The 23437-nt window shown below is 47.3% G+C and overlaps 1 protein-coding gene across 1 annotated transcript in view; it reads right to left on the bottom strand.

Annotated features, from left to right (window-relative positions):
* Positions 1-23437, bottom strand: part of IGF2R (insulin like growth factor 2 receptor) — a 100007-nt gene that overhangs the window by 30516 nt on the left and 46054 nt on the right. The window contains exons 11-26 of the mRNA XM_033097012.1: positions 19392-19556; positions 16655-16798; positions 15334-15477; positions 14105-14242; positions 13371-13515; positions 12682-12859; positions 11969-12084; positions 11347-11515; positions 9918-10097; positions 6896-6997; positions 4827-4928; positions 3009-3204; positions 1730-1900; positions 1021-1164; positions 764-939; positions 389-476 (exon numbers count right to left, since the gene is read on the bottom strand). Coding sequence (XP_032952903.1) covers positions 389-476; positions 764-939; positions 1021-1164; positions 1730-1900; positions 3009-3204; positions 4827-4928; positions 6896-6997; positions 9918-10097; positions 11347-11515; positions 11969-12084; positions 12682-12859; positions 13371-13515; positions 14105-14242; positions 15334-15477; positions 16655-16798; positions 19392-19556 — 2358 coding nt within the window. The remainder of the gene's footprint in view (positions 1-388; positions 477-763; positions 940-1020; positions 1165-1729; positions 1901-3008; positions 3205-4826; positions 4929-6895; positions 6998-9917; positions 10098-11346; positions 11516-11968; positions 12085-12681; positions 12860-13370; positions 13516-14104; positions 14243-15333; positions 15478-16654; positions 16799-19391; positions 19557-23437) is intronic.

The raw sequence follows: 23437 nt of genomic DNA, 5'->3' as shown, positions 1-23437 counted from the left end.
AAAGATTCACTTAGTCAAACAAAACAAAACCCCACGTTAATGTGTTCAAGTGTGAGAAGCCACGGACCTGTCAATCCGGGTACATGAGAAAAACATCACTGGAGAAGTTAGTGATGAAGAGGAGTAAAAAACTCAAGGATAAGAAATTATCCGTCCACATCTAATTGCTACACTTGAAACTAATATAACATTGTATGTTAACTATAATTGGAAAAAAAAACAAACAATCCCTCGATAATAGTAAAAAAAAAAGTTATCTGTCCACTAATAAGCGTTTCAGGATCACACGTGGGGCCATTTGTGCAAGATTTCACATCTAAGGTGCTGTTGAGAATGTCGGCGACTTCATACATTCACAGCCGTTAGTGAGCTGGGCCCTGGGCCTCACCTTCTGCTCTGACAACAGGGCAGGCTTCCACCGTCCTCCAGACAAACACGTACTCACAGTCATCCAGAAGCTGAAATGTTGGCGATCCCTATAGTAGAAACCAACAGTTTACTTTGTTTTCATTTATTTAAAAAAAAAAAAAAATCAGTGAAATGACAGCCACATTCATATCCAACTTTTAACCACCACAAGAAAGATATACAGCACTTACAAACCACGTAAGACCTGGGGGGAAATAGTATATTCTTGTCAAACCCTACTGATGGCTTAAGACCCATGAAAGCACAGGCAAGCTTTAAATTAGATAGAAGAGGGTAGAGGGCCATGGGGAACAGGCAGACAAGACAAGACACGAATAGCTCGTCACCCACGCACCAAGGTGTGAGCACATTCGAGCGTTATCCTGGTGGAGAAGCGCTGGTTTCCGCACTTGTCACCGTTGACATAGACAATGCTCAGGGACCCATTAGCTGCAGCTTGAGGACTGATCTGCACGACGCCCAGGTTCCTGCTGCTGTCTTCCGACACCAGGCAAGACCCCACGGCACTGCCTGGAAGAGCCGGAAAATTCGTTTGGGGTAGAGGATGGGAGGGGAGGCCGACGGAACTGGGGTCAAATGCTATCCACTCACCATGGCACCCAGGAATATAGGGGAGAGGGTTGCACACACTCAGATAGAAAGTTCTCTTTCTTCCATCAGCCGAGGTGTCCACAGCAGTCCAAGGCTTCCTGACTTTGCTTAAGCCACTCAGGTCGTACTCGTTTCCAGCGAGGTCTGAAATGCAGTGCAAACACGCTGGATGTGCCTTTCTTGTTAGCTTTGAAACACCACCTCTCTACCCCAACTGGAGACCGATGGTGCACAAACTTCACCTTCACAACAGAAATGAGGAGATCCACAGGAAGCCAGGGGCTTTCCCTACAGAAACGTACACCCACTCTGACCCTCAAAAACTGCCGTGCATAATGAAGCACCATCGATGTGGAAATACGGGGCCAACCCACAGAGAATGAGGGGTCCCGGGGACCGTGTTCAGCCTCCGGGGTACACCTCACACAGTTTCATCCTTTTTCTTTTTTTCTTCCTCAAATAAGGAGCTCTGACAGTGTATCTGACTTCCCCCCCCCCCCCCGTTTTCTTCTCTGTTCTTAAGCAGCTTCTGATCCCAAAATAGAGCTTAAAGCCATTAATTAGACACCCAGATTCTCTTCAGCAGAAGCATGAACTCTTAGGCATCAAAGAACACGTGTAACACAAATGGCGTGCTGCCTGTCAAATAAAACACACAACACACACACACTTGAACCAGCCTCTCAGTGCCTGGCCCTCCCGGCCGTACCCGTGACCTGGCAATCCACTGGAGAAGGCACGCAGGCCAACGCAGTCTCAAATTCAAAGAAAGTGTTTCGGATCCCCAAGCGCGAGGAGATGTCTTGATGCAGGAACTTGGGGGTTCCTGGGTAAACATCATCATTGCACACGAAGCGGATGATAAAAGCATCACTGGTCCCTGGGGAACAAGAAGGCCCGTCTGTAAGACAGCAGCAATCACAGCGCAGGCCCAGGACAACGCTCCCACTGGGAACAAGCCTCACAGCCACCTCTGGAACAATGACTAGATTGCCACAAATCCAGGAGAGCAGAGCCATCACCCACTCCCTTCCAGACACTAACTTCTGCTGACATCGTCTAAGATGGCATTTGTATTTCCAGCCACCACATCGCACGACTCCCCCTCCTGGGTTCAGCATGGTGCAGTGGGAGGAGCACAGGTTACAATCCAGGCAGAAGGGGATTCAAATCTCAGCCCTGCTGCTTACTCGCTGAGACCCTGGGCAAATTACTGCACCTCCGTGGGCCTCAGTTTCCTCACCTGCACTAACTGGCAGAGCCAGGATTAGAATCAAGAGACTTGGATCCCAACCCTGGCTCTGCACCAATGAGCTACCGGCTCTGTCCAGGGCACAGGGCCTTCGTCACTTGTAAAGTGAGGAGGTGGTTAAACAAAAGGGCACGAGCACCAGGGAGTGCAAGTGGCACAAGGCTGGGTGAGAATCCACAGGCAAACAGGCATGCAGCATTCCAACACAGGAAGCACTCAACAGAGCGCAGCTGTGCCGCTACTGCCACCACCGTCCTCCCGAAGGTCTCTGACTTGACCTGGCGCTTGACACCAGCTTTCTGCTGTACAACCCAGTTGCAGAAAAGAGTAAAAATGTTAACAACTTTAATGCAGCAAAATGGTATTTAAAGATATAATGATGACTGATTGAAAGAAGAGGAGGAAAAAAAAGTTTAGGGAAAAAACAAAATAATTTTTATTACTGTCACCCATGATTTCTTCAGTATCTGAAAGAAAAGGGATTAAAAGGAAAAGTGAAAACACTGCACGTCAGAGGAACAACTGGAGGAGACTGAGAGAAGGATGCCTGGGACAAGGGAGCCAACGGGATCACACCTGAGGGACCTGGGACAGCTCACGAGGACGCGTCAGGCTGGTGCACGTGTGCCAGAGGTGGCAGACTGAGAGGGCACTTATGTTACACACTCAGAAAGGTTTAGTCACAGAACAGCCAGGGCCCTTGTTAGCTACAAAATCAACATGGTTCTGGGCTCACCTTTGGCAGCGGGGTGGGACCCTTCGTAGGTCAGAGTTATAAAACCCTCGGTGGACAGCTGGAGGCTTTTCTCGAGTCCAACCAGCCTTTCTGGCTTCAGATCCTTGAGATCTTTTGTCTCGGTTTCTGCCTCACAGCCGGAAGCTGGCTTTCCTTGCAAAGTCCCACAGACTGGCATCGTGCCGCACACATTAAACTGTAGGCCAACGGTAAGAACCACACACACCAACTCAGGCTACAGAACTCACCACAAAACAAGAGCCCAGCAACTCAAAGCCTGCCAGGCGGCACAGTGGTTATTTACTATTCAAGTTACGAACTTTCCATGTTTGGGCAGTTTAAGTCCTAGAAATACAAAAGGCAACCATCAAAGTCCCAACGGAAACGCCCATAAATTGCCGCTGGGGCTCAGTACGTGTTTATTTATGTAGCGCTGTACCTCTAAATGCACAAAGACACACTGCAGATAATAGTGCAACATATACGAGAGGATATACATAAGCCACAATTTTACAGTATTTTAAGGTTACATTAAAGTTTACATAGTTGAAATCATGTTAATTAAAAATGAGTATAATGTGATACCCATACTTCTTAAAGATGTTGATATCTTTCCATTTAAACTCAGTTAAATTCACTGTCGTTGCCAAAATGAAGTAGAATACGCTCTTTGGTACGAAGATAGAAAGACCTCCCTATATCTGTTAAGTGTTGACGGGCAATACATACAAAATTAACGACCACGTACAGAAAGTGTTTTTCTTAAAGACTCCTACTTAAGAACTGGCCAGTTAGTGCAATGCCGAGCAGTCAGGGTTCATCTCTTCTAGCATGTTCTCTAGGGGTTCACGTTATCTAAAATATTCTCTCTGGGGTCCAAAGAGGTTCTGGTTTGCCTCTCCCAGTCTTACAGGCAGCTAAACACACTCTCACCCATAACAAACCTATCATAAACCTCCTGGTATAAACCAAACTCAATAGTAGCAATGTGGAGTGGAGCGTGGGGATGAGCGTGGGGAACAAGCCCAAGTGCTGCAGGGCGACACACTCCGTCCAGGTGTTGCCCTGGGCTGCGGGACAAGCTGTGCGCTGCTCTGCATGAGGTGTACCCACCAAGTTCCCCTCTGCATCAATTTTTTATAAGACAGTCTCATCCTAACTTCCTGTTTTCAAAGCTTATTCTCCTCTTTCAAAGTGGACTTTGCCATGAGAATTTAAACAAACCAAAACAAGGATTTTTTTTTAAGCTTTCTCCCTTTCTAGTGGTGCTTAGTTCATATCACAACAGCATTAACATGGAGATTTTCCACCTTGCTGCTCCAGACATCCCATCAGGGCTGTCTGTGACGGCACGGCTGTCTGTGACGGCACTGCTGTCAAGATTCCAGAACAAAGCCATCCAGCTCATTCCCCTGTCACAGGGTAACATGATTACCACGTCCTCGCAAACTCCAGTGGGCATCAGGATCACCTGGAGGGCTGGCCCCACCCCATGGGAATTTGTATTTCTAACAAGTTCAGGCGATACCAAGGCAGCTGGCCCAGGGAACACTGCTCTGGACACACAGTAACATCAGGCATAACTGATTTTCTAAAGAATGACTCCCTTGTGTTTGCACTGTACCAGAATGGGGGTGATGGCATTACCTCATTTCCCCCTTAAATCTGCATTCTCTTGTCTTCTCCTGGGTGAGAGGGACCATCCCATTGCCCTGGGCAACTCCTAAGGACACCTGCTTCCCCAGTCACCAGCTGCTGGTGACTTTAATGCACTCTATCGTCATTTCAAAGCAAACTGGAGTTCATCATATAACTTACCACAAAGGTCTTCCCGATGCCGGAGACCACGTAGCCTTGGGAACTGTTTAGCGGGTTGAGATCAAACACAAACCCACTGTTAGGATCCCTTATAGAGCAGGCCTGCAGGAACAAAGCAGGGAAGAGGCACGATCAACCAAGTCCTGAAGAGCACAGCAAACACAGAGCACCTCCCAAACCTGAACGTGTGACGTCGCAAACCGTGCTCTTCTCCACTGACTTAAACCCCTGTGAGAAAAGCAGCCCCGGGCACGCTCACCAGCCCTCCAGAGAGGGCCCCTGAAGTCTGCCCAAGCGTGACACCGGGCTCAGAGAGGAAACTTACCCAGAAGCTCTTAAGGCTGCTGTATTTACCTGACTAAGACCACTGCTGACCTCTGAGGGTAAAGTTAGGAACCGCAAGACACCCATACATAATTTTTTTAAATCAACTTAAGGAAGTTGATCTAAGTGTTCTGTTTTCTGTCTCAGGCGTGCACTTAAAGGAAACGATGGGAAGGACAATGAGGTGCCTCACTGTCCCTTCTCTTCTTCTAGGTGTCATCAACGCCCCCCACACCCGACCTGTCTTTTTTCTGCCCCATCCATCACATGCAGGGAAAGCAGCAGCAGCCACAGCCCCAGAAAGCACTGATGGAGGACAGGCTGTAGTATCCCGTCCTCCCCGCCTTCCCTGGGAACCCGCGAGTCCAGGACCATCCCCTTTGGGTGACCTGGCCTCTGCCTTCAAAGGATCTGCTGCCTAGCGGAGATTTTTAAAAGGGAGGGAGGGAAATACGAGGTGTGATCAAAAAATACGATAAATGTTTAAGTTTTAAAAAGCTTATGACAGTTAAAGACACACTGCCATTAATCCCCCTCAAAATACTCCCCCTCACTTCAAACACACTTATCCCAGTTCTTGCCACTTTCTGAAGAAGTTCTGGAAGTCCTCTCTCATGAGTGTCTTTAGTTGCGCTGTCATGGATGCCTCGATGTCCTGAATCATTTTGACTTTGAGGAAGAACCAGAAGGTGCACAGTGCCAGATCCAGAAATAAAGTGGATGAGGACACATCGTAATGTTTTTATTTGACAGAGATTGCCATACCAGAAGCGATGTGTGACGCAGAGCGTTGTAGTGATGAAGGATAAAGACACTCACGAAAGAGGACTTGCAGAACTGCTTCAGCAAGTGGCAAGAACGATGGGATAAGTGTGTTCGAAGTGAGGGGGAGTATTTTGAGGGGGATTAATGGCAATGTGTCTTTTACTGAAAAATTTTTTTATTTAAACATTTGCCGTATTTTTTATCACATCTCGTACGTTGCATTATGAAGACAAACACCCAGTGCTATGAAAACAGGAGCTGCCCTTAGGAGGTCAGAGGACACCGTGCAGAGCAGCTGCTGCTATGCTCTGCAGGAGAGAGCTCACAGAGGCCAAGAGCAAGTGCCAAGGCCAAAGGGTGAACAAGCTCGGACGGCAGCAGGCACATGGCCGAGGAAGAGATGGTGGGAGAGTGGCTGGAATCGGAGCGTTAACACCTTGAGTATCACACTGAAACAGACGGGATGTCTCCGATAGATAATATCACAACAAAACAGATGGGTGTATTCTACAGATGATCATACACTGGAACATACAGGCTGCATCCTATAGATGACATGTTAAATAGATGGCTGTAGCCTATAGATAATAACACATTAAAACACATGGCTGTATCCTATAGGTGACAGGGCACAGGAATGTTTCACGTGTTGGAGTAATATATTAATAACTCAGATCTCTGCAGTGACAGAGAACCCCAGAGCCCACTGGGGTACCACTACCACATCAAGCAGATAGTGGGACAAAGAAAAAAAGAAGGAATCTACAGTAATCGTGGAGTAAAACTGAAGATCCTAGTTCTTATCCCAGGATCAGGGAGCCGGGCATGGCAGAGGAATGCAGGATGACTTCCAGATGCCTGCTGTCAACGCAGAGGAAATGGGGATGCTGGTAACAGACTGGGAACACGAGAAAAGGGGTGAGTGCACAGCCTGGGTGGCAGGCACAGCTCGGCCAGAGCCCCCGGGGTGGCGCACGTACCTGGTCTGTGTCTGTTGTTATTTGGATGGGACAGGCAGCTTCTGTATTCCACAGGAAAGTGACCACACACTCCCAAATGAGAGAAAATATGGGATGGGTATTCTGAAAGGTTAAATCCAGGAGAAGAGTCAATTTAAGAAAATGGAACTCAATCTAGCCCAAAGAATTCCAGCCGATATATAAAAATAGCCCAACTCTCCCGAAAGGTTTTTATATATAGTCAGTCAATATGTTAGGTGCTTAATGAGCATTATCTAATTACAATTTAACATCCTCATTAGTCCTCGCCTGGAGATATTCTCTCTTATGCTTGGATGCTAAGAAATTTACCTGAGATCATGCCAGCAGTAAATGGTAGAACTGGGATCCAAACTGAAGTTTTGAAAAACGCTCTCCACCAAGAGTGTAGAATGCAAGAAGCCAGACACAAAAGACTACAGTGTGTATGATTTCATCTATGTACGCTCAGAAACAGGCAAAACTGACCCATGGTGTTAGAGGTCAGGGCAGGGGCTGAGAGAGACATGACGGGAGGGGGGCACCAGAGGTGCTCATGGGTACCGCTGCTAAGGTTGTATTTCTGGATGGCGGGGAGTGGTGGAGGTGGAGGAACACGACAGACAGATGTGTTCAATTTGTGAAACATCCACGCAACTGTTAGTAACTTATAATCTGTGTGCTTCTCTGGGTGTTACAATAGCAAGTTCCCAAACCTGTGCCATACTACCTTCGGTGACAGCACCACCGCGTTCCGGGTAGCGGCAGCTCCGCTTTAAGAGAGTTTACCGCACACCAGGCGCTGCTCTGAGTTTTATTAGCATGTCTCAGCTGAGCCTCATCATGACCCCATGAACCAGGTTCTATAATTACCCACCATCTGTATACAAATGAGAACACCCAGGCACAGAGAAGTAGAGACCCTTTCCCAGGTTCACAGGGGAAGGAAATGTACCCCAAGCCCACACCTTACCCACCAACCGCCCTCTGACCTGGAAGTCCCCCAACCCCTCAGCCTGAACATCTCCAAACGTAAAATAAAAACACATCTGTCCCTCTGTCTCACAGCGTGGTTGTGAAAAGTGAGCTTAAACCGCGAGAATTCTGGGACTTGCACAACTCTCTGGGGACATGACCTTCTCTACTGACTATCTCCTAGACCCACAGCACGTACCAGGCCCTGTACATGTGCTGACAGATACATGACCATGAACAATTGCTCTGAAAACGAAAAAACACTGTCCAAACTAGGTGCCACCAGGAGAGCTGAAAAACTAAGGAGCTGAGAGAACTTGCTGCAATTGCCCCGTACTGCCATGGCAGCAAAAAACCAGACAGGGTCAGGGAAGGTGGGAAGGTTCCAGGAGGGGACATACAGATATGCCCTGGGAGTGGCGAGGCCAGGCTGGGCAAGCAGACTCCTTCCTGAGACTGAGGGAAGAAAACAGGAAACCGAGGCCGGGAAATCGAGGAGTGTGGAGCCCTTCCTTGACCAACAAGGGCCCTCGCTCAGCAAGCAGGTAATTTCACTCCTTATCAGACACACCTTCTTGAGCTGTAAAGAAATTCTCTCTTGGAAAACATCATGTGCTGGCAAGCAACATAGAGAACTTGGGCTCTGCAGGACGACTGGAATGTAAGTGCGAGTCCACGGGACTGCGGAGGGGAGTGGGTACAAATGGCTACTCCATTACAATGAAGCTAGAAGAAGCTGTAACAGACCCTTGAGAGGCAGGCTTGAAAATAATTTGATAATGAACATGGATTCCAGTGTCTCCACTCTGCATTTATCTAACAGTTTGGCAATTACTCGAAAAACATGACACCAGGTATACATGTCCAACTCCAGGTGAAACAGGAACTGGGTTTGGGATGATAAAGTTCTGGAAAGGGATAGTGGTGATGGGTGCACAACAGTGTGAATGAACTTACCACCACTGACTTGTAGCCCTAAAAATAGTTATAATGGTAAATTTTATGTTACATGTTTTTTGCCATAGTTTTTACTGAACAAGCAATTGGGACTATACAGAATGACCCTAAAGCATGTGTATTTGGAGTTTTTCTCTTCTGTTCTACCCCAGCTAAGGAACTCAGAGCCAAAAGCAATCTCCATCACCTTTTTATTTCCTGGCCTTAATTTTTGTGGGGACAGAGCCCCAAAAAGCAGTTTCCAGGCTCTCGGCCTCACATAGAAAGGTGCTGGCTCAGGTAGTAAATGGCCATCGACTGTGATCAAATGGCCAGCAGCTGTGGCTAGTTGGCCGTCAGCTGTAACCAGTGAGCCATTAGCCATGAATATAACTGCCGAGGCTAGGCTAGCAGAAGAAAAGGGGGAGCTAGCAAGAAGATGGTGGCTGAGTCTGCAAGCGGCACAGTGAGGGTTGAGAATTGTGTTGCTCCTGGTTCCTGTGTCTCCAACCCAGCCGCCAGCGAGAGTATAGTGGTGTGACTCCCCTACCTATGGCTCCGTGCGTGTTCCTTTTTGGCCTCACCATATCCTGCGTTCTTATGTGGGGAGTGGGACCAGAGACCCCACAGACCCCGCCTGACACCCCGCACGACAATTTTTCTGCCTGTTTTGCCAATGAACTGCACATACATCCCTCATTGTCTGCCCATGGGCCTGAGCTGAACCGAGCCTCAGTTTCCTTATCTGTGAACTCTTAGAGAATGAACCATCTCTAAGACCCATTCTGCTGCCATGATCCTCAGACCACCAACTCACAAAAACTAACAGGCGAGATAGTGCCTGTACAACTCAGAGACAAAACTCAAGTCTGTAGAACAGCATATAGTGTTATGTCACAATACCAGCAATTGGCTTCAACTTCTGGAAGTACAGTCACAAAAGCACCATTGCATGCTCTGTGCCTCATCAGATGCTGCCCTGAAGCAGAATTAAGTGCAACCTAACTCTTATGCCCACCCCAGACTCATTGGTCTCTGTTAAGAGACACATCAGGAGGCACTTGGTCACAGAAGAACCCAGAACACGCCAGGTCAGGGAGGAGCAGAGCCTTACCATGCTGCCCCTGGAACAGACGAGATGGATCCTGGTGGTGTAGGTGGTGCGCCTCCCATCACTGGTGGTGCAGGCCGAGCCGTTGACATACTCTAGAAGGAGGCTGCCGCTATCCTCCACCGTGGGGCCTGTCTTGGCGATTCCCAAGTTACTGATGGAAACTGCTTCGGAAAATGAACCCTGCAAACAAACATGTCTGTGAGGTTCCCCTCTGAAGAGAAAACAGCTGACTTCATTACTAATACAGCTGATTCTCATTACGCCCGGTAGCTGTGGTCTATAAAGTGGCTGCGAATGCTGAATTAGTGAACACAGAACCATTGTTTTTACATACAGGGGAAATACATACGTCTATGCGTCTCATTTAGAATATGATTTTAAATCCTCCAAACAGCTCATGCTGCAGGTTCTATTTTCTTTATTTTATAAATGGGAAAACGAGGTTCGGGTGTGGTAAATGACTTGTCCGAGGCCACCCCTCTAACAGGAATCAGAGGTGGGACTCAAACCCCGTCCAACTGGCCTGGAGCCAGGAGCTTCTGGCCCCACACGGCCCCATCCTCTGGTCATCTCAGTAGGAATGAGACCAGAATACAGAGCATCACCCTGTTCTACCTCAGCAGGGAACATGCACATTGGGCCACTCTGTCCATGTCCCAAATGACTGTGAAAGAGCTGCGAGGACTAATTTTGGGTAACAAATGTCAGCGAGAAATGAATCCGCAAATACAGAATCTGTGAATGAGCCAGTCCGTACGCTGAGGCCACTGCTCCCACAAAGAGCGCATGCACACACTCATCCGTGTATCAACAGGGAATGCGATTCTTAACCAACAGAGTGTGTGCCAGCTTCAAGACGCCTCCAAGCTGCCATGCAACATACGCCAGGAAAAGCACATTCCCAACATGCTATTTTTAAAGCAGCACACATCCCTCTTTATTTTAAGAGTCACCGTGTAAGGAGCACACGGAAACGTATCAAAGTTCTGGCAGTAACCACACTCAATCGACGGTGAGCGCCCCAGCAGGCCAGAGCTAATGCTTGGATCCAGTTCACCCACAGCAGCTCTCCTGAGCCGGTTTCCCCACTAATTAGCCAGAAGCAAGAGCTTTTGGAAGCAAAAACCGTTCTTTATGGATGTCTGCTGGTCACTCAAAGGGGCCTTTGAATTCAGGCTCAACGCTCCATCAGAGGCTTCCTCTGCCCTGTTCTGTGATCAGAGGTCACCAACACCAAGGCTTGTTTAAAGGTTTACATCCGAATAGTGATTCCCATACGCTCGCACCCATGGGAGGCAGATGAGCTTACTCAGAGGCCCCACTTCAGCAGCCATGCCTCCTCTGGCCTGGGAGTCCCGAAATAACCACGTCTACCCTCCGAGGCATGTGCTCGGGAGGGAGAACCAGACGGCCAGGAAGGCAGACTCACCTGACCGTTTTCGTATTTCATCTGGCAAGCGGATGCGTATCGATCACAGCCCGGCACGGGGTTCAGAGGCCGACACACATTTATGTAGTATTTCCTCCAGGTGTTGCGTTCTCCTGCGTTGTCCATGGCATACCAGTTTCCTCCACGACCACCTTCGGATTTTGCTAGACTAAAATTTCAAAGCAAAATGTATGTTTCTGAAGCCTGCCGATTTCAGTCTGACAATTCATTTCCAAGTAGTTAGAGAGAAATACAGAATGACACATGCCCTCCCAGTCATACCACGGAGGTTGGCTCGTCATGACCTGTGCCACCCAGGAGCACACTTGACTTTCACTAAGCTCAGAATGCAGCACACCTTTAATTGTCCCCACCCCCTTGGATGCACAGTCACTAAACGACGCAGCTGAAGACTGAGGCTTTGTAGTGGCAACAACAGGCTGATCTCACAAAGACTACCAGACCATTATTAGACTGCTTGAAACTCCCCATCGTGGTCCTGCACCCCAGAACTAATGGACTCCCTATCGCGACTCACTCACACGTTCACCAGCAAGGTCTAACCGACCTCAGCACTAACTGGACCTGGGCTGAGGCCAAGGGCTGGCTGACCCCACCTCACCTGGAGAGATCGTACTGCTCCATCGTGGAGGGGTCAGTCACCACGCACTCCAGGGGCTCCTCTGGGCAGGCATAGCTGGTGTACCACCGGAAGTTGTAGGTAGAATTATCTTCCTCCTAATCACACGACAAGGAGAAACGGGGGATGGCAAAGAGAACACTATAAATAAACACTGCAGGAAAGAAAGTTTACTTCACCCACCTTCCTTCATTTTTTTAAATGGAAGATTGACTAGTAATAAATTAAGACGGAAATCTGGCTTCTGTTAAGTGGGACTGAGGGATGGTTTTGATGCTTTTGTGTGTTTTGTACCCAAAACCAACAGAATTGTAGACTATCACTGACCAGTATGGCCCATTGAAGAAACAGCTCAGAAAATGAATACTGCCTATGTACCCTGGCAAATCTAAAAGGATTAATTAAATTCTCAAGAAATGATCATTTGGCCAGGAAAACAGACTAACAGTAGCTCTGCTTGTAAATAAAGGACCACGCAGGCTCCTAGGGAGCAGAAACTTGACGGCTCGTCCCTGAGGAACACCCCAGTTCATAGCCCACCTATGGTCATACCTCATCTTACCCTAGAAAATTTGCACGCCCTGTTGTAATTCCCCTCTTCTGTTCCCCTGCCTCTCTTTGTGAGCCTGACGTCCTCTCCGCTTTGCCCTGTCAGGGTGTCAGCACACACACGTGCACACACAGCACATTCCTACCTGATATTCAGGGACACCCACTCCAGCATCTCGGTCACAAAGGAAGGTGATCAGCGTGGCTCTTGGTGTGTGCTTTTCATTATTATAGGGCGTACCATCTTTGTAATTCAACTGGATCATCCCATCATAATATGAAAGTTTAGCATTACTCAGTCCCAAGTTCCAAGCCTTCTTATCACTAAAACAAACAAATGTCTCTCAGAAAAGACCAGAAACATTGCAACGCTGTGACGCTGGAGGAAGGGCCAATGTGCCATGTGGGGGAGCAGCTGTGACTAGGGCTCAGGCCCACAGACCACCCTGATCCCGAGTTAGAATGCCTAAGCACAGTGGGTGTGACAACAACCCCGCCCCCAATCCAGAACCCAAACCCACAGCTGGTTCAAGGTACAGCTCACTTCATTTGAACTAACACAACACTGAAGAACGAAACATGTACATAAACATCTAACAACTGAGAAGTGCCAGCTACACAGAAGTAAAGTATTATGTAAATTCATGTTTCCAAGGGTGTGGCCTGCTCCTTCTCTGGGAAATTCAACTCCTGACATCCTCCAGTTTTCAGGTCAGCTCTTCTCAGGGTTCGGATGCTCGTTGTAAAGCAGTGGCGTTAGCCGTGATCACACCTATTCCTGTTAGCTTACGACAGACACCTAAGGGAAAACCTTTAACTGAAAAGAGTGACTTGCCTTTTTGCTACCTGACAGGCTCCCGAGCCCAGCTGACAGGAGTCCACAGACACCGCAGCACAAACGTTTATGTAAAAGTCATACTTCTCTGTCTCAACCTTATAGCCATCTTTCTTTGTGAGAGGTGACAAATCAAAAGAAAACCCTGCGAAAGAGTAAAACAATCCAAGTATGGAAGGTCAGTCGACCACAGTCAAGAAGGGTACCTCAGCTCACAGCTTCAAGGATAAACATTCCTCCCAGAGACTGCCCAGGGGAAGGGGCACCGAAAGGGCAGAAAAGAGGCTTTTCCCTTTGGGCCACCAGAACCACAGTTCTGGCCATGTCCCTTGGAGATGGATTCATTACCATGTTACACTGTTAACCTTAAAATTCTATTCAAAGCCTGTAACTGCTGGTCAAATACACAACTAGTACGTTCAAAGCAGGACGACCACAATACAATGACCTTTGTGAAAAGTCTCTCTGAGATGAGTTTCTTGGCCAGAAACTCATGCGAAAAGCCTTTTCAAACGTGACTTAGTTCCTTGGGACCCTCAGGTTTTATATTCAGCAAACCTACCTCAACCATGAACTTAAGGCTTTTCATTACCTCAAATAAGCCCCAATTGTCAGATTTTCAGAATTTGGGTCAAATAGTAACACTATAATTCTAAAGTAGGTACCTCTAAAACACTTATAGAAAAGCAGGTCCTGGTGACACTAAGCCACCAGGGAGCTGCTGAGATACACACCTGCCTGGGAATCAAAGACGGTGCAGTTCTCTCCCTCCGTCCTGGACAGCACACAGGCAGCGGCCGTATGCCACTCAAACTCGTAGAAGCAACCGTCATCGCTGGAGGTCCTCAACACCGGAGCACTTTCTAGATCACCTGTCAGTGGGGAGGAAAAGATCCATCACTAACTGTCCCCGAAATATCTTATTCTGCAAACTGTCCTACAAATACTGTATGATTCCACATACATATGTTCCCACAGTAGTGCAAACTACGGATGCAGAAAGCAGGGTGGCTGCCAGGGCCAGGGAAGGAGCAGGGAGTTAGTGTTCAATGGTTGCAGAGTTTCCGTGTGGGGAGACGAACAAGTTCTGGAGATGGATGGTGGGGATGATTGCACAACACTGTGTATGTACGTAGTGCCACTGACCTGTGCACATAAAAACGGTGCATTTCCTGTTATATGAGGTTTACTACAATTTGTTAAAAATGGTAAATGTTATATTATGTATATTTACCCTAATTTAAAACAAACAAACAAAAAAGAGTCCTAGCCCTGTACCTTATCCCATAGCTGAGAATTTATCCAAAGGAAGTCTTTAACAGGATGTGGAGAGGATGTGTGATAGCACAATTACCAACGCTGGAAACATGCTATTAACCCAACAATAAGGAAAATGTTTAAAAACAGAAAAACCAAGTCTTTATCAACATTATCAACAAGGAAGTCCCTAAAAATTACAAATATATACCGTGAAACATAGAAGAGTACTCAGAAAACACTCCAGTTTGAGGAACATAAAAATGTAAGAATGCATGTGAGTTTTGACCCTGTAAAAACAATGCAAACCTATAGATAAAGGAAAGGAAAGAAGCGCGTGTGTTTAATGGTGAGGTCATGGACAGCACTTTTAAATCGGTCACGATTCCCCCTTTGGAAGAAGTTAAGCAGGCACCTGGTCATTCTTTATCAATCCTGAGGAGAGGAAGCTGCACTGAGCCCCAAGACTCATGTGGAAAATTACAACATGTCCCCCCTGGACACCACGTGGTTTGGGACAGGGGATGGGGAATCAAATCCAGATGACCACCACTAAGGATTCTGAAATCTGAAATGCTTGGCACCACCCCTTTCAACCTCATCACCTTGACCGTGGCCAATGAGAAATAGAGAAATGAAGAATGTGGGTAAAAGCCACACACACACACACGTTTCATCTTTTTCTTCTTTTTTTTAAAATTTTTACCTGGCTTGCATACAAGTGTTATATTAGTTTGTATTTTCTTCTCATCACTGCAACTATCACCATCGGAATAAGAGAGTTGAATGTTTCCTTTCTCTTTTGTGGGAGAAGAAATAAATTTGCCCAGGTTTTTACTTCCACTCTTATCTGGAAAAAAGAAAGGGGGAGAAAAGACAGAAGATATGATTAAAACTGATGATGACAAAGAGGTACCAAAAATTAGCCAAGACCCAGCAGGTGTGCCGTGGCCCCTTTCTCAGCTCACATGGCCTGGCCCAAATGATCGATGGGTTTTTGAGTAATAAGTTTGACCTTGGTGGCAGCCATGTTGAAAAGCCCAAGGCCACCTCCAGGCTTAGCAGGAAATGTAAGAAGGATAAACAACATCCTTCGTGGCCACAGGAAGCAAAACGGCAAGCATGGCATCCTGTAAAGTAACACTGTTGCCCCATTTTGGGGGGGGGCCTCAGCTCCCCTGAGATACAGGTCTTTTAAAACCATAGCCAAGGGGCTAGAGTGTGTCTCATGAACAAAGCAGAAACTAAACTTGTTCAGCAAGCTGAGAAGGCGACCATCTTAATTCTTGGTTCAGCTGAGTTTTACTATCAAGTCCTGAAACTTTGTACCACGTCCTTCTTAAATAAAGGCATGGACATGACTGGACTGCTTTGAAAGGCACACCATCAATTCCAAATTCTAGGGTAATTCCTAAAACCCAACCTGGGTTCACAATTCCCATCTCATGGTTGCAGCAGATTCTATTTACTCTCCCTGCCTGTCATTTTCAAGGTGAGTCTTCAGTGACAACTAACGTGCTACATATGTACATCAAACTCAGATATTTCTGCAGGTCAGCTATAGAGCAACAATTACAGCCGAAGGATCCTAAGGGGTACGGCACTCTGGCACGAAGGCTACAATATGAGATTCCAGTCACCTGAAACCACAACTTTTGAACAATTCCAGGAGGTAAAGGTGTTAAAAAACTAAACTCAGTTTTACACGAGTCCCAGCAATGTGATTCTTCAGGTTCCAAAGTGAGAAGATACATAACCAAGTATTTTCCCACATGGTTCCTCCCGTTCCCAATCACGGCATTTGCCAATGTCAGACGGCTGCGGCCAACTTCCGGCTCCTGAGCGCTTGTTTCCAAACCGCACCAAGCAGTTCCATTTGGGTCATTGTTTTTCTTTAACCATCCTTTACATGCTGGCCCCAGAGAGTGGAGGCTGAGATAAACCACAGGGAGCTTTTCTAACTCACTGGATGCAGCCAGTTCCTTCGGGAGAACTGGTCCCCAGGTCGTCGCGCTGGCACCACTTACCAACAGAGCACACGGCACCATCTTCAGGACAGCCTCTCGCCCGGCCTTCCTGCAGCACTCTATGGCAGATATTAATGAAGAAATGCTTCTTTTTTGCTTCCTTCTGGCTGCCATCCACGACGGCTTCCCAATTCTGTTCCGGTTCTGCTTAAAAAAAAAAAAAAAAAAAAAAAAAGCTTCTTTAGCCAAAGGCAGTGATTATTTCTCTGTGAGTCACACCATAAATGATGATTAAGTGAAGGGAAAGGCCCAAAGCTCATGAAACCAGTGCCCGCTGAACCTCAGGCACTCGTGTTTCTGGACCCAAGCCGGCTGCAGACACAGCCACTCCCCGAGGTTTTCAGGCTTCTCATTTAATGTGACAGAAACGAACCGTGCCCAAACCTCCTCAGAAAAGCAGGCGTAATGGGAGGACAGAGCATTAAACAGTAGGGTTCTCCCAAGCCCCAGAACACAAGATCAGAAACCGGAAATCAGCAAATCTGGATGCCACCATGTCTTGATACCTGATACCGTGTCATGCCAGCAGTGACACACCTTCGTCAGGACCATTGAGAAGGCCTGTGCAGGTACAAAAACCTGCCAGCTCTTCCACACAAGCAGACCGAGTGTGGGACAAGTGCTCAGTGCCACCAGAAAATAAACAGGATGTGAGTGTCCAGGTCCCTGGACACAAATGGTTTGCGGTCCAGTCATATATGAACACAAACGGATCAAAAATCCACAGAAGGCAGAGGGAGCACCTGCTGAGTGCTCAAAGCATGACAGCAAATCCAAGGGGTGGTCACTAAAGGTGGGCCATCCCATAAAGAGTCGCTGAGGGAGTGAGGTAAGCTGTGTGAAGCAGGACGGAAGATGTGAAGACGCTCCTTTTCCAGACCGGAGACAGGGGTGCAGAGGAAAGCCCCACAGCTCCTCAGGGGTGGTGCAATGATGCTGGCAGTCACCCAGAAGAACCCATGCTGGCCACGCATGCAAACAAGGACACTGTTCTGCAAGTTTGGGCTGGAGTGGGGTGAGCTGAGAAGCCGTAAGGCAGGAAAACTTTTTAGCTCTCACTTCATGACTTCCTTAGAGTCATGTGGGTGCAAATGCTACAAAAATACTCCAGGTTCCTAGAGAACCAGAGCGGTGGCAGAAGTCGCCTGAGTAAATGAATGCATGTCTGCCTCCCTCACAGACCCTAAGTTGTGTCTTGCACAGTGATGTTTAAAAAAATAAAATAAAAGTTAAATAAAGGGATCTAATACCACCACTCAGTTTACTGTAAGAAAACTGAGGAGAGAAGACAGGCAACGTGCTCAAGTTAGCATGCCTGGATGCGGCCACCCCAGTCCTCAGACTAGTCTCTGATCAGAAGGGAGCGCTTGCTCCACACATTGCACAAAACTAATCTCTTCACGAACACACGTGTACCGGAGTTAACCATGGCACCGTGTGTTCCCAACAGCTTAACGGGTGTTCAACTACTAAAGCACACAAAGCACTGACTTCTGCAGTCCCGTATTCAAAGGAAAACTCTCAACTATTCCACAAAAGAAGAGTTACTCTTGCTAATAGTATACTTTCCAAACCAGGTGGGAGTCGGGACACAACTTCCTGTTGCAGCGGGTAATTCTGTGACTTCAGGCAAGTCATTCTCTCTCCGGTTGGTATTATCTCCGCTTTACAGATGCAACTCATATATATATATGTCAAACTCCAGGACGGCTAAAAGGGTAAAACTAGAAATTCCCCAACTAGATTCGGTCATCCCTGTTGGAAGGCCCCTTCTCAGCACTCTTCTCTGCCCCTCACTCAACTACTAAGGCCCATGGGGCTGGTCTCCCCAGCACCTCACCTGTGCCTGCACATAACTAATGCTCAACAAGCATTCCTTCAGCAAATGAAAACATCTGTCGTGAAGGCGAGCCAGGCCTCTGCGACAAACCTCACCTCTCACTGATACAGCCCTGCACTGGGTCCCAGGGGCTCCCACATCCACTCTCCTTTGGCCTCACCAAAGAGTCTCAGCTTGGACAGGGATGCTGGTCCCCTTTTAGAAACGAGGAAATAGTCAGTGAGACAAAGGGGGAAAGCACGGGGTCAGAGGCACCAACCTTCCCCCCAACCTTTTCACCCTCTAAGCCTGACAGTCTGTCCACGTGTCAGTGGCAACACTGCCTATCTGAAGGCTGTCATAACAGTTTAAACGTCTTTTTAAATTTTTTAATTGAGATATAACTGACATATTAACACTGTATTAGATTGAGGTACGCAACCTGATGATTGCATGTATGTGTATATTACAAAATGATCACCACAATAACTTTCGTTAACATCCATCACCACAGAGTTACAAATGTGTGCGTGATGAGCACTTTTAAGATCTGCTCTCTTACCAACAAGAGTTTAAATTTAAAAAAAAAAAAAAAAGAAGAAGAAGAAGAAGTTTCTAATCACATAACACACAAGACCTGGCACACAGCAGGCACTGGCAGTTTTTACCAAACGGTGATAAGATTAGCCCAAAGTACCCTAAGTAGAAAACGGTAACGCCAATCTCAAGTTCAGATATTCTGCCTTCCGATTCCATGTCATTTCTAGGAATTCGTATTACTATATAAGAAAGGGGGAAGGGGAGGCCAGCTGACAAAGAAAACAGGAACAGCATTTCCAAACATATTCATGGGGAAAGAGGCAGAGAGAGTCCCCCATGAATACATGGCTGAGACGCACGCCGGCCCTAGAGCCCTACCTGAGTGCCGGGCCAGGGCCGACAGGTCGTACCGCTTCTTCCCGTCGGTGACGCTGCACAGCAGGTCTTCCTTCTCTTTCACACAGGCATGCTTCGTGTCCCACGTGAAGAAGTAGGTGCAATCAACCTCCCCAGTGAATACAGGAGCTCCTTTCCCACCGTTAGCTGTGCAATGTGACAAGGAAAAATGGAACACTCCATCATGTGACCAAACTCAGGAATGTCAAAGGAGCAAGGGAAGAAACAGCAAACAGGACACCAATGCCAAATGTGCGGTTGAACAAACTCCGGTCCCAAACCCTAGAGATCAAAGGGCTCAGAGATTAGTGCGGCTTCTGCCGAGTCTCAGATAACCCTAAACCCGGAAAGGCAGGCCTGTGTGCCTTTCATCTTGATAGGCTGGTCTCAATAGGCCCTAAGGCTGTTTACAACGCATTTCATGGGGACATGGCACAGGTGCCAAGGAGGAACGTGGGAGCCACCAGGCAGGGCTCTGCTGCTCATGGGCTGCGGGCAGCATCCAACAGGCCCGTGAGCAGCCTCTGGGTCAGACCAGGGCTTCACAGAAAGGAAGGCAGAGACCAGAGCTCCCGTTCTAGGAGTGCCACTGGCTTGATGAGGTGAGTGTGAGCGAGACAAGTTCCCTGGGGCTCATCCCTAAAATGGGAGCGTGACAACGTCTACAGGAGCTCCCAAATGAAGCATGCTGAGGTCCATGGAACCTCACAAAGCTAGGGGCACACCTCCATGAGGTGCCAGCATCCTCGATCCCGGGGCCTTCATCAATGCACGTGCCTCTAACACCCTACTCAAATCAGGTCTCCTGGCCCACCACATCAAAGGAGCCCCCCAGGTTTCTCAACTGGGAGCCCTAACAGCTCAGATCTGGTCTGAAAGCCAGCTCTTCCGGGGTCCCTTGCCTGGTCCACGACGCTTGGGATTCTATGCCCTTTGCTGACTTTCCCCCTTCCTAGGAATGCTCTCCCGTCACCTTTCCAAGCTGGTGGGCCGCTGGCACAAGGCCCCATCCCCCACCCTTTGGAGGTTTAACAATCTCCTCTGAACGCCAACATGCTCCCCTTGCTTGAGGTTTGGTGCGCTTCCTAACAGTGTTCTCCAGGAAGGGGAAGTAATGTTTTGCACCAAGGACAAATGATGTTCCAACTGCACTTTATATTCAGTATTTCACACTGTAAACATCATAATTGTAACACCAGCAGCAGCAGCTACCCGGTGCTGAGCAGTTGGGTCCGGGCACTAGGCAAGCATCTCAGTGCCACGTGGGCGCAGGCTGCAGAAAACAGGCTCCGAGCTAAGTCCTTTATAAACGCTAGCACATTTGATCCTAAAAATCCTATGGCACAGCTACAATTTTTGCCCCATTTAGTAGATTGAGGGTGGCTAAATAATTTGTCTATGGTTTCATAGCTAGAAAGCAGAGGGGCCAGAAATCAAATCCAGACGGTCTGGCCCCAGAGCCAGGCTCGTAAGCACAAGGCAATTACTTCCATACTCTACTGTGGGTTTCTTCTTCTTCTTCGCCTTCTTTCTTACAGGAAGTATTTTAAACCGTTCTCTAAGAATCAGTGCTCCGGACTTCCTTTGTGACAACACAACACCCACCCTGTAGCTGGGATCGCTGCACCCTTCACTACTGAAGCAGCTATGACACTCACTTGCCTCTCTTCCCCACCCACATGGTTTACTTACAGTTGACTCCTACTGGAATCCTCTTTCACTATTTGGAAAAGATCTGTGTTTCTGCAAACTTGAAGCATTCCCTGTATTTGTCTTTTACCAGATTTATTTACAAACGATTAAATAAGACTATGGAATGTTCCAGCTCCCGTCTATACTTCAGAGCTGGTTTTGCACCTAAAACTTACTAATGGTCTGCAGAGTCAATTACATAACCATTGGGGTACATCTTACCTGTCTAATTCTGCAAACAATTTTAGGAGAATAGTAAGCTAAGACCCCTGTCTACCAAGCCACATTTATTTGTTTCTACACACAGTGGGCCTTGCCTTCAGGAACACTGTTCCAGGGGTGGGGCCGGGGCGATAGTTTCTACCCATCAGCGAGATTAGTACTAGCCTTTCATTATCTCTCCGTCAGTCACTCAATCCTGAAAGTGCCATCCTGGCGGTCCTGCGTCCACAGCTTGCTCCCAGCACACCACTTTACATGGCTTCACCTATGTGGATTCCATGAACAACTGGGAGGGAAGTGGATTTTCCCAGTGGAACCAAGGAGGTCTCTGGCTAAGTAGCGGCAGCACCCATTTCTCCATCCCTCTGTGGCAAAGACAGTGCTTCCTATTCACCAAATTGGCTTAATTTTCCCTCTAGGCTCACAGCTAAGCTACATTTCCCAGCCTTCCTGCCTTTGAGGTTGGGCCATGCCACTTACTTCTAGCCCATTAAAAAAAAAAAAAAAAAAATGCTGCTCCCATTCTGCAGAGTCCTTGCAGGCCAAGTGAACAGACAGCAGCAACACTAGATGGAAAATGAGCCATTACATTTCCACTGTCTCTATTCCTAATGCTGTACTCCACTTCTTGTGAATATGTGTATATATATATATATATATATGAAAAAAAAAGAAAATGAGAAGGTCCCTGAATGACCACGTGGAACAGAGCTCCCACCTCCAGCTCCTACAATGACCTAAACTGAGCTAAAGAAAATAAGCCTTTAATGTAATGAGCCACTTAAATTTGTGGATTTCCTACTAGTCTATCTTAATACATTACTCTTCCCAAAAGAATGATCTAATCCCTTGATAGCATTACCAACAATAAGGTACCACATGATAGGAAACCACATGTAAATTATTGAAACAAACGGTTAAAAATACATATATTGTGACTAAAAAAAGAAATTTATGCACCTATTGTCCTGAAATGCATGAACCCTAGACTCATAAGCACAAATAATTCCTAGAGATCCAAGTTAAACTATAAACCACATTACATTATATTACACAGCCAATTAACACCCATTCATATGCAAAAATACATTACTACATTTATCCAATTAACACAGAATCCACCAACAGAGTTTCTGTAAAAACTCTAAATTTAAATTTGGACAAAGTAATAATGAAATAATTTTCCAGTATTGCTCCATTTGGAGTAGTGAATCACAGAGCTAAAGGAGACTTAAACACTTTACAGTCCAACTCCAGGCTGAGAACAGGCTCCAAATCTCTCACAAAACATCTAACATCTCACTATCTGATCTCCTTGTCATACTCATCATGAAAATAGCCTAGCAAAACACTGAGTTTCTGGTATGAGGGCATCGTTGTTAATTCTGTCAAGTCTGAGGCTACGTGAAGGAACGCCCTATCTCGGAGGTGGGGGTGGAGTGTTATGAGCCACTAGTGATCCAGGGTTTATAGGAAGCAAATTTGGCAAAACATTAATGACCATTAAATCTGAGTGGTGGGCCTATCAATTTTCATTGTGATGTTCTTTCTGCTTCTATGTTTCAAAATTTTCGTAATAAAAAGTAAAAGAGAAAAAGAAATGGCCTTCAGTATTTTTTTCACGCCACGCACAGCTGCCACTCCCAGACCCTACAGTGAACCGTGTCAGAACCGGCGCACCACCAAATGGTCAAAAGCTCGGTCACAGAAACACACAAAGCAAACTGCATGAAGGGCCAGGAAGACCCTGGGGGTGGGGCAGCCACATGGGCTTGTGCCACAGAACACACAGGGCAGGAACCTGGTCAGCTCCAGAACGAGAGCTCTGTGGGAGGTTGGACTGGCCTGGGGTCACAGCTTGGAGGTGAACCACTACGACAGCTCTCTGCTGATGATGGCATCCCACCGCCTCTCGGCAGATGCAAACCATGTCTGGCATCTTCAAGATATAGACAGCAACATGGCTTTTTGAAATGCCACGTCCATCAAGACTTTAAGGAAAGGTATCCTAATCGCTCAGAAAAAGCATACTTGCCCTGTGACCTCCTGCAATCCCAAAATCCAGCCTCTACCACAGGGCCACCATCTTGAAAGGGTCATCTTGAAACTTTGTA

This window comes from Rhinolophus ferrumequinum, chromosome 3, assembly GCF_004115265.2.
Source record: "Rhinolophus ferrumequinum isolate MPI-CBG mRhiFer1 chromosome 3, mRhiFer1_v1.p, whole genome shotgun sequence".
NCBI classification, from domain to species: Eukaryota; Metazoa; Chordata; class Mammalia; order Chiroptera; family Rhinolophidae; genus Rhinolophus; species Rhinolophus ferrumequinum.
This window is presented reverse-complemented; position numbering and strand designations above follow the sequence as displayed.